This window comes from Nasonia vitripennis (genome assembly GCF_009193385.2).
Source record: "Nasonia vitripennis strain AsymCx chromosome 3 unlocalized genomic scaffold, Nvit_psr_1.1 chr3_random0007, whole genome shotgun sequence".
In the NCBI taxonomy this organism is placed as follows: domain Eukaryota; kingdom Metazoa; phylum Arthropoda; class Insecta; order Hymenoptera; family Pteromalidae; genus Nasonia; species Nasonia vitripennis.
The window spans coordinates 533,051-546,462 of NW_022279626.1; the positions used below are offsets into that span (position 1 = coordinate 533,051).

General features: G+C 36.7%; 1 protein-coding gene across 14 annotated transcripts in view; it reads left to right on the top strand.

Moving 5' to 3' along the window:
- The window catches only part of LOC100679502 (RNA polymerase II elongation factor Ell), a 203,485-nt gene that overhangs the window by 58,205 nt on the left and 131,868 nt on the right, over positions 1–13,412 (top strand). For 12 of the 14 annotated variants that reach the window (XM_032601823.1, XM_031926035.2, XM_031926036.2 and 9 more), the window contains exon 3: positions 12,946–13,064. In XM_032601823.1, coding sequence (XP_032457714.1) covers positions 12,946–13,064 — 119 coding nt within the window. Of the gene's footprint in view, positions 1–12,945; positions 13,069–13,412 lie in introns of all 14 variants that reach the window. The other 2 variants (XM_031926033.2, XM_031926032.2) reach the window with 1 other exon arrangement.

The following is a 13,412-nucleotide window of genomic DNA, read 5'->3' on the forward strand; positions in this document are numbered from 1 at the left end:
TGGTAGAATCGGAAACCCACTTAATGGCCAGTTCTTGGCATTGAATCTAAGAACTAGGCAGTTTTCCTTGCCATTTTGTAGGCAAAATGTAACGCTTTTTCTTCAACTTAAGGTGACGGATACACCTTAAATAGTCAAAAAATGAAAAATTTAATTTTTTGTTTATATTCTTCCCAAATTGTTTAAAAAATGAATTAAACTATTAAATATATTCAGGTATAATGTATGAAACATAAAACCATTTTTATATGTGCCATATTATCAGGTATGACATTTCTTTGAAGGCCAAAATTCAGAATTTCCATTTTTCAGCTACCGCAGACTTACTTAAGATTTGGGCTTCGAAGGGCACTTTTATACTAATAGATATGCTTCAAACACATATAGTTTCCAGATGAATGTAGGGTTTTACAAAAAAATATTATTTAAAAAAGTTGTCTGAAAATAATTAACAAAAATTGTTTGAACACTTTAAAAAATAGCAAATTTTATGTTAATATTTACATTCATCTGGAAACTATATCTGAAAAATGTAAATTCTGAATTTTGGCCTTCGAAGAAATGTCATATCTAATAATATGGCACATATAAACATGGTTTTATGTTTCTTACATTATACCTGAATATATTTAATAGTTTAATTCATTTTTTAAACAATTTGGGAAGAATATAAACAAAAAATTTAATTTTTCATTTTTTGACTATTTAAGGTGTATCCGTCACCTTAATGGGCAGTTTTTGGATTGAATCTCCTTACTTTGTTTTTAGGTACAAACTACCCATTATAGTTGGTTGAGTATCGCAGCTGGGTTACACGTGGCTTATCACGGTTTGAGGTTGGAATTGGAAAATAATAGCTAACGGGCTTAAATTCGAGTTTTTAGTTTAAAGGAAAGTATAGAATAATTTGTTGCATTAGAAAAAATTCTGTCTGACCAGGGACTTGAACCCACACCCTGCATAGGCCAAATAAGTACGGCCGTGCGTCTTAGCCGACTGAGCCATGCAGACTTTGTTCCACACAAGCCCTACGAGCTTTGCCATATGTTTTAATTATTTAAATTATTCAGTTTATGCCTAAAACAAAAATGTTGAATTCAAACACTAGGAAATATAAAATAACAAGAGTTTAGAGTATTTTTGTTCTAAATTTAAAATTCATAATTTATTTTTCTGACTGTCATAGTTTTTTAATATTTTGAGTTTCAAAATTTTACCATTATAAATCAATTCATAATTTTCGTATTTCAAATCTTTATTATTTTAAATTTTTACCGTACTATTAGGATATGACATTAGGAAAAAGGATCTTAACAAAACTTGAATTTTATCACTATTGCAATATATATTTTAACCGTGCGACGTTAGGAGCGAGGTGAACCGCGCTAGTTTAATACTAAACCGATAGTATGTCTGTAGGAAATTGTTAATGAGATTAATGAAAAGATTGTTACTCAATATTCTTTTATATTTGGCTGTTAATTGATCTTCACCAATACTATTAATTAGTAAAATCCAGATACTGACAGAAATATGATAATAACGTATAATAGTGCAGCACAGACATTCTTATATGCATCAAAATATTCACTGGAATCGTAATTAAATAACACAAATATATTAACATCAAATAGTAATTATTTTGATAATGCTCGCGACTTTGCACAATACACAGACACCAGAGATTTCGAATCACGGCAAAATTCAAGAGACAGTACTACTTTTATAATCTTCAACATGTAAGGATACTCTAACATGCATAGTACATAATACACGAGCAATATATATGACGCTCGACAAAGCAGAATGCCTATACGATGAACCCGGAACAAACTACATTCAACACACACCCCGACCATTGCTATCACACAATGGGTTTGACCCTTTCGCAAACCTTAAATCTAACACCGAGTTTTGATAGGTCTCCCTGAAAAATTAAACATGTTTTGCATGGTGATTAGGTAGGTTTGCTTGAACTTTGGCCCTGATTCTGATAAATATGTTTTTATGTCCCTGGCCAGCAAGCTGTCAGGCAGAGCAGCTAACAGCGTTGCAGCGCGGTTATTAAACTATATCTCTATACATGATTTCTTGTAGGATTTGATATTACAATACAGTAAAATTGGATTCGTGGATGAGATTATGAGTCAACTAAAATTAATCACCCAGTTGCTGGGAGAGAAGGCAGGAGATTACGGAATTCGAATGGAGAAATTGCTCAACAGATTAACGACTATTTTCGAGTGTTCCCCTTGTATTGATGGCAACTACCATACTTACAGAAAACGCACGGCAAACAGTTAAGCGCTACAGTATTTCAAGCCATTTAACTTGCGATAGAATACGAATGTAAACAAAGTGCGCGTATCAACAAAAGTAAAAGCGCAGAAAGACAAATGGCTCCACTTACACAATTAAATTTTACAACCGCAGATCAAGCTCAAGCGCAAAGCAATCTTACTAGCGAAGGTAAGGGCCCAAACGTGAACTAGAAAGAAGCACTTTCCTTCACGTGCAATTATTGTGGATCTAAGAGACACTTACAGCTGGCATGCAAAAAGCGTAAGAGAAAAAAAGGCTTTCGCAACTATTGCGGCAGAATTTGACACACAATAGACATTTGTCGCACAAAAGATTGTCATCTAAATAACAATCGAGATTATTCCAATTTAAACGCAAAAAATGCGGGGCGCAACAATATGAATAACTAAAATCACAAATACAACAACGCGGATAGACGATCCAATTTTTAAAATAATAATAGCAATCAGAATAACGCAAACCATAACCGAAATAATAGTAACGGTTATTTCGATCGTAACAGCGACGCAAGGAATATTAACGTACCTCGCTACAGGAATAATAGTCGTAACATGAGCAATGAGAGACCGGACGACAGATGTCCTGATAATCAAAATAAAAACAATCATTTAAATTAAATACCTGCTCGATTCAATCCTCAAGTATCGTGCAGCCAGAAAATATGATGTCTGGTTACGCGAAAAAGTCATACGAGCCGAAAATTATACAGCAACTTCGAGCGGTGGAATATCCGATACTTTGCAGCGAGTTAGACGACACCTTTAGCCGAAGCAGCATCAGTGATAAGATAGCAGTACTCTATTCTCGGAAACCATTTCATTTAGATAAGTAGAATAATTTCAGAGGAACAATAAAAACGGTGGCAAATAAATCAAATAAAAGAATCTCAAGAAGCTTTAAACAGCATTATACAGCCAATATCAGATTCGTGAGAGCATGACGCTCTTCACCACTGATTTTGCTTTAAAGTGAATACATAACAAGCAATAAGGCGGATTTCTATATACAGGATGGGCCATTTTAATCAAACCAGTCTAATAACTCCTAAATTAAGCCATGAACAGAAAAATTGTTCAGATGAAAGTTGTCCAGGATCAAGGGGGACATCTTTTTGTGCAATTAGTTTTGACCTTGAACTCAAATTTCAAGGTCATTTGAAGGTCAAATTTTTTTTTAAATAGGAACCCCTATTTTTGATATCAGATTCGGAAAAAACAGGAAATTTTACGTCCGAAACGTCCGAAAATCAACATCCTCTAAAAGCTCTGGTAGTTGATCTCTGAGCAATGCCAAAAGCTATTCTGGTTAACATTTTGACCGAAAAAATATGGCCCAATCAGGTAACCATTAATGATCCCACACCACACCATTAAACTCCATCGGTTTTGATGGTCAATAGCCCTGTATCAGTGGGGATTTACAGGTGACCAGTAGTGACTATTGTGCCTATTTAATTGACCATCACTGCGAAATATAGCCTCGTCAGAAAACATAACAAATCTGAAAAAATCTGGATCATTTTGTAAAACTCCTAAAGCCCACTGGCAAAAGTTAATACGCATTAGAAAATGGCGTGGCCTCAGCTCATGAACTAATCTTATGCGGTAATCGTGATAGTGGAGATTATTGAGAATTCTCAATGCTGTTCTTCGTGGTATACCGATTTCTCTTTCAATTTGTCGACTACTAATTTGTGGATTAAGATGAACAGCTGCTAAGGCGGCTATAACATTAGGATCATTTTCGTTGTATTCGTGGTGTCTGCGTTGACGACGAAGATGTCCATCACGAGCTCTTCGAAGTAATCTGAGTAATGTGTCGTGAGTAGGACGCCTTCTTAGAGGAAAGCGTTCAGCGTAGAGTCGCACCGCGGCTCTGGCATTGTTTTGGGTTTCGCCTAAGATCATTATCATATCAACAATTTCATTGGATTGATAATCGCCCATGTTGAAAATGTTGTTTATAATAAGAAAAACTATTTTATTTACATTCACTCTTTATTGAAATTGAAACTAAACCAAAATAAGAAAGTGACAACAAAAAAGGAGGAATTTTCAAACTGTATAATTTTTAAATCAAATTTGTAACTTCTTATTTTCTTACGTTAAGACATTGTGATTTAAATTGAAGACAGCTTGAGAACAATCGTTACAATTCATATTAGATTAAAGAAATTCAACAAAAACATCTAAACTGGAAGTGATGCCCTTTGGCAAATACAATTATTAAAAATTTTTTTTAATATTACAAAAGCAAAATGCTGTTTAATATTTTATCTTAAATAATGTATTTTGTAACATCCTACCTTTATTGTTTAACCATTTTTTACGCTTTTGAAACGTTAAACTTTTACTTGACTCTGCTTCGACCGTGAATGAATTGACAACATTGATTTTTAACGTTCCATTTCCCACTCCCATTAAGAACTCAGATATTTAAAATTATCACGTTTACTTCAAAATTTACTTTTGACCACTAAAAATTTGTTAACGAATGTTAAACAAGCATCCTAATGAGAGGCAAGGGGACTCACAGTAAACAAGCACCCCAGTGAGAGGCAAGGGGACTCACGTTAAAAAAGCACCCCAAAGGGAACATAATCCTAATACGTCCACGTCGTTGTTCCTGGGTAGCGCTGAAATTTGGGAATTATTTTGTTTTCAAGGTAAATATTTTCATGGTCATTGTCACATTGGTTTTGAATATTCATCATAAAAGTACATTAACTACGATTATTCTATCAGAAAATGCGATTAAATAGCAATTACAGTATTTCTTAACATTTGACCTTGAAATAACCTTGTGAAGGTCATGACAAAAATTTTGAAATACCGTTTCGGACGTAAAATTTCCTGTTCTTTCCGAATCTGCTATCAAAAATAGGGGTTCCTATTTAAAAAAAAAAATTGACCTTCAAATGACCTTGATATTTGAGTTCAAGGTCAAAACTAATTGCACAAAAAGATGTCCCCCTTGATCCTGAACAACTTTCATCTGAACAATTTTTCTGTTCATGGCTTAATTTAGGAGTTATTAGACTGGTTTGATTAAAATGGGCCACCCTGTAGATACTAGCTGAGCAACAAAGGTAATTTTCTGAATACCCTCTGAGACTCTGCGCATGCGCCGAAAATGGTATAAATAACCCGGAGGGACTTCACGTGAGAGAAACACGGACCTTTGTCTTATGCACACGGACACGGTCTTAATAAGAAGAACAAAATTTCCTTTAGGGCATTATTTACGGATATTTATCTGTATCTGATTTGTGCTTATGAAATTTGTTGTTAGGCTTAATATTGGCTGTTTCAATGGAGGTGCGCTGTCCGTTTTGGCGATCTGTGTGACGGATCCAAAATTGTTACTCTAAATTCAATGTTAGCATGATTGCAACATTTTACATGAGTATGCTAAACTCTGGATTTAACTACTGGGTAAAATGACTGGAAAAAAAGTCTGAATTGAACTACTGGAAAAAGAAGGGTACTAACTGGAATGATGCTCCTTAATATAGTAGAGGATAGTGTGCTACACACAAGTTTATCTGGTCAATGGTAATTTCTGATTTGTTTTTTATTATTATGCTAGGTATCCTTTTTGACCTGGGACTAGTTTTTAGATAAGCCGGTACTTCTGCAAAAGTTTTATTTTTCACTCTATTTCTTAAATTTTTTTTTCTGTTTATTCTTTATTTCGTTCTCTTAACAGTGAATTGTCTTTTTTCAAACTCTTCTCGTTCACTTCTCTTTCTTCCTCGTCACTTATCACTTCTTAATTATCGAGTAATTTCTTTCTAGATTCCGAGTTATGGTTTGATTTTATCTGAGCGACTATGTGCCCAGCCTAATTACTCATCGTTTCTTCGCTTATATTTAAGGTTAGATCGAGATCATGATGTTCATGGCATATTCCTAATACACTACTTAGTTTGATCTCACCATCTAATCTTGCGAAATCACTCGTGTGGTACACACTTTCACAAATTAGATACACAACTGTTTTTACTTCTATTTGAGGGTGTCATTTGTAATAAATTGTCGTTTTTGCACACCACAAGCCCGCGCTCGTCTCCGCCATGTTGTGGAGAGATCAATCTACATAATATTAAAATTCTTTATTTAAAAAAACGATGCTTTCTGTAAACATTCCTATATTTTGTAATAGTATATTACGATACTAGGGCGGTAAAGTAGTTTCACCTTCGTGGGGACAATCTCTTTACCCCCCTAATATCATACGATATTTTATAAAACAACGTGCATTAACCGAGATTCAGTGAGTGCATTTTTGCACGAGCGTGACTTGAATCAAGGTTTTATGCCACGGCATGTCATAAATATATTTTGTAAAAATTAATTTTTCAACATTACTTGTGATCTTTGCATATCAACTCATATTCATCTCATAAATGTAATTTTCGAATGATATGTTTTTATAAACATAAACAATAAACATTAACAAAAAATGTACGTATAAACATACACATATTTTAATTGATACAGAAAAAGCACAATTTTTTTCTTTTTCATACTCTTATAGTACAAAATTAAGTGTATGAAAATGTTGAATAAAAATTATCAAATGCGGTCAACGTCAGATGATTCTGGAGATCATCATGATAAAAAATATGCAAATTATATGATATACATACGTATTCAACAACGTATTTTGGGAACTAAGTCGATGCTTCAGATTTTTTACAATACAGATACCTGATACACTTTATCGTAGCGGACCTCCCGTCGTCCTAATAATCATCCTGACACATTGATGGTAATTAATGGTGATTCAAACAAACTATGAAAGGTTTTGCAATAAATCAACAAATTTGGAGCAATAGCAGGCAATACTATTATTAACAAATTTATATTTAATATTCTTAAATAATAAATAATAAAACCGTGTAAATAACTTTTGCCACTACCACCAGGACCGTCAACGGAATATAATTCATGATCTATATTGTTAATTGTGTCTTTTATAATTAAATTACTACGAAGAGTAGAACGGTTCAGATTTGCCTAAAAAATTATTTAAATTGGGAAATTTTTCAAAAAATTTTTGGCAACTGAAAATATTACAATTTTATTAATTTTAACCAAAATAACTATTTTTTTTATCTCCAAAACAATTGGATTTTTTCATGTGGGAAAGATCTGAAATATACTAGTCTTTGCGGCAAATCTGAACCGTACTAATCTTCGTGGCAAATCTGAACCCTACTACTATTCGTATGGACCGACGATATGACACATTATTATGTTCTTCTTGCAGCCATTTATAGTCATAATTTGTAAATGTTGTAATCCATTAGATATATACAATATATTAAGTGTGCGAGTGCGTGTGCGCGCGCGCGTGCGTGCGTCGGTGTGTGTTTTTTCTTTATAGAGAGAGGTTAAAGGCAAATCTCTTATGAACGATATGACACCGGCTGGTACCACCTGTGTAGGACTCTCGCTTACTAAACCCTTCGCTACTGTTAGCTTTTAACTTCTAACGGCAACAAAATCCTCTCCGTCTTTCTTGCGGACCCTAAGTAAGTAGGACCTAGCTTTTTGTCCAGTATATACCCCTCCCACTCTTCGGTAACACCGTTAAGTATTGCATCGCGGGAAGACTTTTGCTACCGCCCTTGTCTATTAATGTGGTCGTCATTCTCTTGAGTCTTCTATTTGCGTCACTTGGACAGTCTATTGTCATTTATCTCCTTTGTCGTCTACCGTCTACATATTACCGCATCGTCCGGTCGTCTGTTTCTTGCATCATCTCACGTCTTCTTCTTCTTCCTTTTTTGTCTTTACGGACCTTCTGAAGGATGTTTGCAGCAAAATTTTGTATTGCGCTCCATCTGTCGGCTGAAGGATTTTTTTATTTTAAGGATGGCTTCACTAGCAATTTCATTACTTCATCCTTCTTTTTTGATACTACTACTAAGGCTATGTCGTCTGAAAATCCTACGATCATTGCCCCTTGTGGTAATTCTAACTAGCAAGAGCGACATCGACCTCGTGTTCTCTTACATATTGACGAAGAAAGTCTTATGCAGTCTCACATTGATTAAGATTTTACTGGAGTATTCTCATTCCGACAACTACCAGCAGCATGATTTGTCTGAGGACTGTCGCCTTTTCCCTGGCACAGTACACATTGCGATTCATTGCGACAGCTATTCGCCTTGTGTCCTATGTTATCGCACTTGTAGCAGTAGTTGCTACGGTCTTGCGATTCTGTGCACTTATTAGCAATGTGGCCAAAACCTAGGCATTCATAGCACCTAAGCGGCTCATTTTTACGGCTAAGCTGGATCCTACAGTTGACCCATCCTATTCTAATCTTCTGTAGCTTAGTGATCTTAGTTGCTATCTGAGCTGGTACCCGTATCACTGCAATCTGCGTGTCACAGTACGTCCTTCGCAGAGATTTTATCGTAGAGTCTTCTATGATGTTCTCTTTGCTAATTTCTTCCGTAGTGCTTCTAGTATCTCCTCTTTCGAGGTAACCACGTCCAGACCTCTTAATTCGTTGGTCTCTTCTTGCTGTAGTGCTTTTATTGTGTCGCCATCTACTAGTACTGCTTTGACGTCTTTTTGAAAGTCCGAGGTTTTGCCTTTTTTCGTGCGTTTAAGCTCTACAAGAATGTATCCTGACACTGTTCTGCGTATTTTGTTTACACTATCTCCTAGCTTGTTAAGTGAAGGAGCCGCTTTCATTTTTGACAAAATGTCTACATTTCCTTCTGCAGCCTTAATGATTAGAGCATCTGATCTAGGGGGTCTTGCCCGCTTCGGTCCGTCCTTGCTGGACCTATTCTAGTTGGTGACGCCAGGGACACTTTTATCCTCCTTGATTCCCTTTTCCTCCTTTTTCTTTGACTTTCTTGTGACGATTTCCTGCCACGTTGCCTTTTTAGGTTGATCGTCCTCTTCTTTATTCCCTCCATTCCTATCCTGTGGCAATGTTGCCAAAATATCATGTGCTATAGGAGTTCTAACCTTCTTGAGAATTGCTGCTGTTCAAATGCTCACTGGACACCACCCATCCTCTGACGCCAGGAAATAAGTGACTCGGGTGACACTCTGGTCTGTAGCAGGCCTTTTCTGCTTTTTCCACTCTCGCTGCTACCTTCAGCAGTCTCAGAAGACGTGCTCTTCATCCTCCTTAGCGTCCAAACTGACTGGGCAGTTTGGCTGGTCCTTTAATTTGAATCAGTGTAGATACGCCCAAAAGTACCCATGTCTGCTCGAGATTTGCGTGAGGTAGTAATTGACTTCTCCATGTCTTCATTTAGTCCAGTCTTCTATCCTTGATATAAGGTGATGAGTCCATCGCTCTTAGCTGCTGGAATCCCATATTTTTTGCCACTTGGCTATTGTCTGCTCGCTCGCGGGGTCCAGATTTTCTTTTAACTATTGTCATTCAGCTGTCGCTTCATCTCGTAAACCTCCTTCCTCTCTATTGCTAACAGACCAATTGGTGGCATGCCTTCTATAACACATACTGCCTTGTCTGATACCGTACGGTAGGCAGAAGCGAACCTTAATGAATTCTCCTGTAAACCGTAGGCAATCTTTGTGCATAGGATTGCACCAACATAGCGTCTGCCCATATAGGGCTACCGTACAACATAATTGATGTCGTTACGGTCGCTGAGACTATCCTTCGGTCCTATGAGGGCCCACCTACATTTGGCATCAACCTTTGTCCGAGCCTTGTTGCTTTCCACCATTTTGCATGCAGTCAGCAGCTTCTCCGTAGTGATTAGAGTAATAGTTTTATTGTCTGTCATTTCCTTAATTTCATATGCTTCGTCCAGTTGAAGAGGAAATAGCGTAGTCACGATACGGTTAATTGATTCCGTAACTTGGGAGGGGTTACGTAACATCCCTTTATCTTCTTTATTACTACTTTATGAGGTTGGCTTAAGGATCCAGTTCGACTTTGTCCTGCAGTTCTTTAAGGTTTCTTTGCTTATTGTCACGAATCTCGAGTTTCTACTTAGTGTCCTTTATTTCCAGCTATCGGGCTTTTACTATATCCTGGCCTCTGCTGGTCTTATAATATTTCTTCCTCACCCAATGTTGCTGCCTCCTAGTTCTGTAGCACTCTCTACCTCATTGTCCAACAGTATACTGGTGGTCGTCTCTGTTTTGGAACTATTCTTAGCATGGCGGCATCGCAGGTTCGTGTGATGTTACTCATCATCTGCTTAGCTTTGCTGTTTGCCGAGCCAGATAGCTGCATGTCATACAGTGCCAGCAGAAATACTTCCTTGTCGTAATTTTTCGCTTTTCGACTAATCCTATTTGTCTTTGTACTCGTGTTTGCTTCTCGTTTTGACTTACCTAGCTCTATTATTATCGCCTGGTGATCACTATTTGTATTGTGTTCACTTACCATCCACTCGTCAACTGAGTCAATCAGTCAGCTGCTAACATTCGCCAGATCTACTATAGATCTCATGTCTCTTCTTCTGAAGGTGTGGGTACAGCATTTTTTGGCTAATACCAAATCTAGAGACGACAATGCCTCTAGGAGGACCTTCCCTCTTTGGATAGGCCTTTGTCCAATTTTCTTTCTCCAATATCCTGTACTGATCAATCTAGTAATCGTTTAAATTCTTCGATTGGCGCATTTGGTGGTTTTTTTCCTAGGAAGCAGCATCCCCGCATGCCCAAATCGCTGCTTTCCCTGATCCATCAGATTTTCATGCTGAGTCTTCCAGGTGTCTGTATTGCTCACACAACAGCTACGTCTACCTTCTGCTCATGAAAATACTGGCGATGGCGGTCCTGAGCTATTTTACAGTGATTTAGATTAAGTTGTACTATCCTCATATTCTCTTTTTTCCTACTCTTAATGTTGCTTGAAAAAGTGGGCATGCGTAACAACCCGCAGCATAGTCACTCTTGTCTACTCCATCTTCTCCAGAGCAGCAGAGAATACAGCTTGGCTCGTTGATGCAGCTTTTTGCTGTATGCCCCGATGTATCGCATTTTAAGCAGATTGACTTTGTTCTTTTGAACTTGTACATATTTCGGCATTATTTCCAAAGCCCAGGCATTTATAGCATCTAAGTGATAGTCTCTCTTGTCTTATCTCCCTTATTCTGCAGTTTACTCAATCCACCTTGATCTTTCCTCATGAGATTGCTTGTTGAGCTATCTGGGCTGGCAGACAGCAGTCTGCGTATCTTCGCGAGTTTTTCGCACCATTTATATCGCAGTCTCGTCCACCAGTTTGTTACTTTTGTTGAACTCCCTCTGCGGAACATCCAAAATATCCTGCCTAGGGGTGGCATAACAAGGTCCTTTTTTTAAAAGACCAACTCATGTTGGAGTGCCTTTATTGTGGCCCCGTTCTCGAGTACCTCGCTGACCGCATCTTGAAGCTCACTTGTTTTTACTTCTTTAGAAATTCCAGTAACAGGTTCCCCGCTGCCGTCTTGCGTATTTTATTAACGCTATTCCCAAGTGCCTTTAGTTTGGGGTCTGCACTCATCTTTCTAAGAATGTCAGCATATGCGGTTTCTGCTGCAGTTTTTATGACCAACGCACCCAGGACGGTGGGTCTTTCCCGTTGCTCCTTGAATTTAGCAGAGCCTTTCGGACACCCTGCTCTAGTGCTATCATTTCCATCTTTTTGCTTTCCTTTTCATTTGTACTTTCCTCGTGGTTACCTTCTGCCACGGCATTTCTCATTCTTTTGTAAGCTTCTGCGTCGAGTATTTAGATGTGCCTGCCCTGGAGGCTTCCTCATTATTTTTTTTTCATTATTTCCTTGTGACTCTCTTGTTACCTCTCTAGTTCTTGTCAAGGGTTTTGCTGGGATCGACGTTCCTACGGTCTGCATCGCTTTGTCTTTCTTAACGATAAGCTGCAGCCCCGTTGGAGTTTCCACTTGACTCGTCATCAGTCCAAGGCTCTCCTTACTCTTGTTAAGTGTCACTTGTCTATCTTCTAGTCGCATGGCCAGCCTCATAGTCGTTGCTACGTAGTTTTTAACGGGCTTGATATTTTTAAAATATTGTTAATTTTGTGTCATAAGATTCTGCAAGGGAACAGTTATATTTTAACAATTGTAAATTGAATCATTTAATTAAATTTTTTTAATCTGTATTTTTAAATTTAATTAAACAGTAGCATAAATTTAAAATTAATGTTTTAAGAAAAGAAAATTTTTAAGGGTGTTAAATACCAGGCAGATTGATTAGACAAAAAAGAGTAATGCATTTTTTTTTTAAATTGCATCATTCAAGATGTTATAAACTTTGTATATCTACATTGTATAAGTTATTTAAATATATATATTTATATAAATATACGCACTGTAAAAGAGGTTTAAATGAGATGCGAATTACAAAGAGGTCACTCTAATACTAATAAAATTAAGAAATATAGATAGTGTGACCCTGAAAAACCGGAGAACCGGAGAAAAAGTGTTCATGCCTAATATATTTTATAATATAATTGAAAATGAAATAAGAAACAATTATCAATTACATTTAATTTCGTGAATTAAATGACCATAATATTACTATATTTGCATTCAATTAGAATACTTAGTCTTTTAATAAAAATAAAACATGTTCATGCAAATTTTAATCCCTTTTTTTAATTACAGAAATTGTCCTTTCCGTCCACCAAATCCAGTCATGGAAACTTTACTTTCAGCCTCTCAAGTAATCAAGATATTGAAGGTCCTCAAGGAGGTTTTGAATGCGTACAGCAAACAGGACCAAAGTGAGTAATTGAATTAAGTAATTGTATTTTGTGCTAACTGGAGGAGGGGAGAGGGTAATGACGTAATGACAATTTCTAGGGAGGGCGAGAATTGAACATGAGACGAAATCAAATGCTCAAATCTTATTCCAAGCCAGAATTTGCTATCCCTTCCTTTTTACACGCTGCGCTTTTTCTGGCAAGTGCGCATTTTCAGTTGCGCACAACTCTTTTGCAAATATCAATAGCTAAAGAATATTTTAAAAAATAGAAAAATTTCATAAATTTTTATTTATTTTTATAATTTGATCAACTGAATACTTGGGGGCATAGCTTTTGGAGGATTTTCCATTTACTTTAGTTGCATTA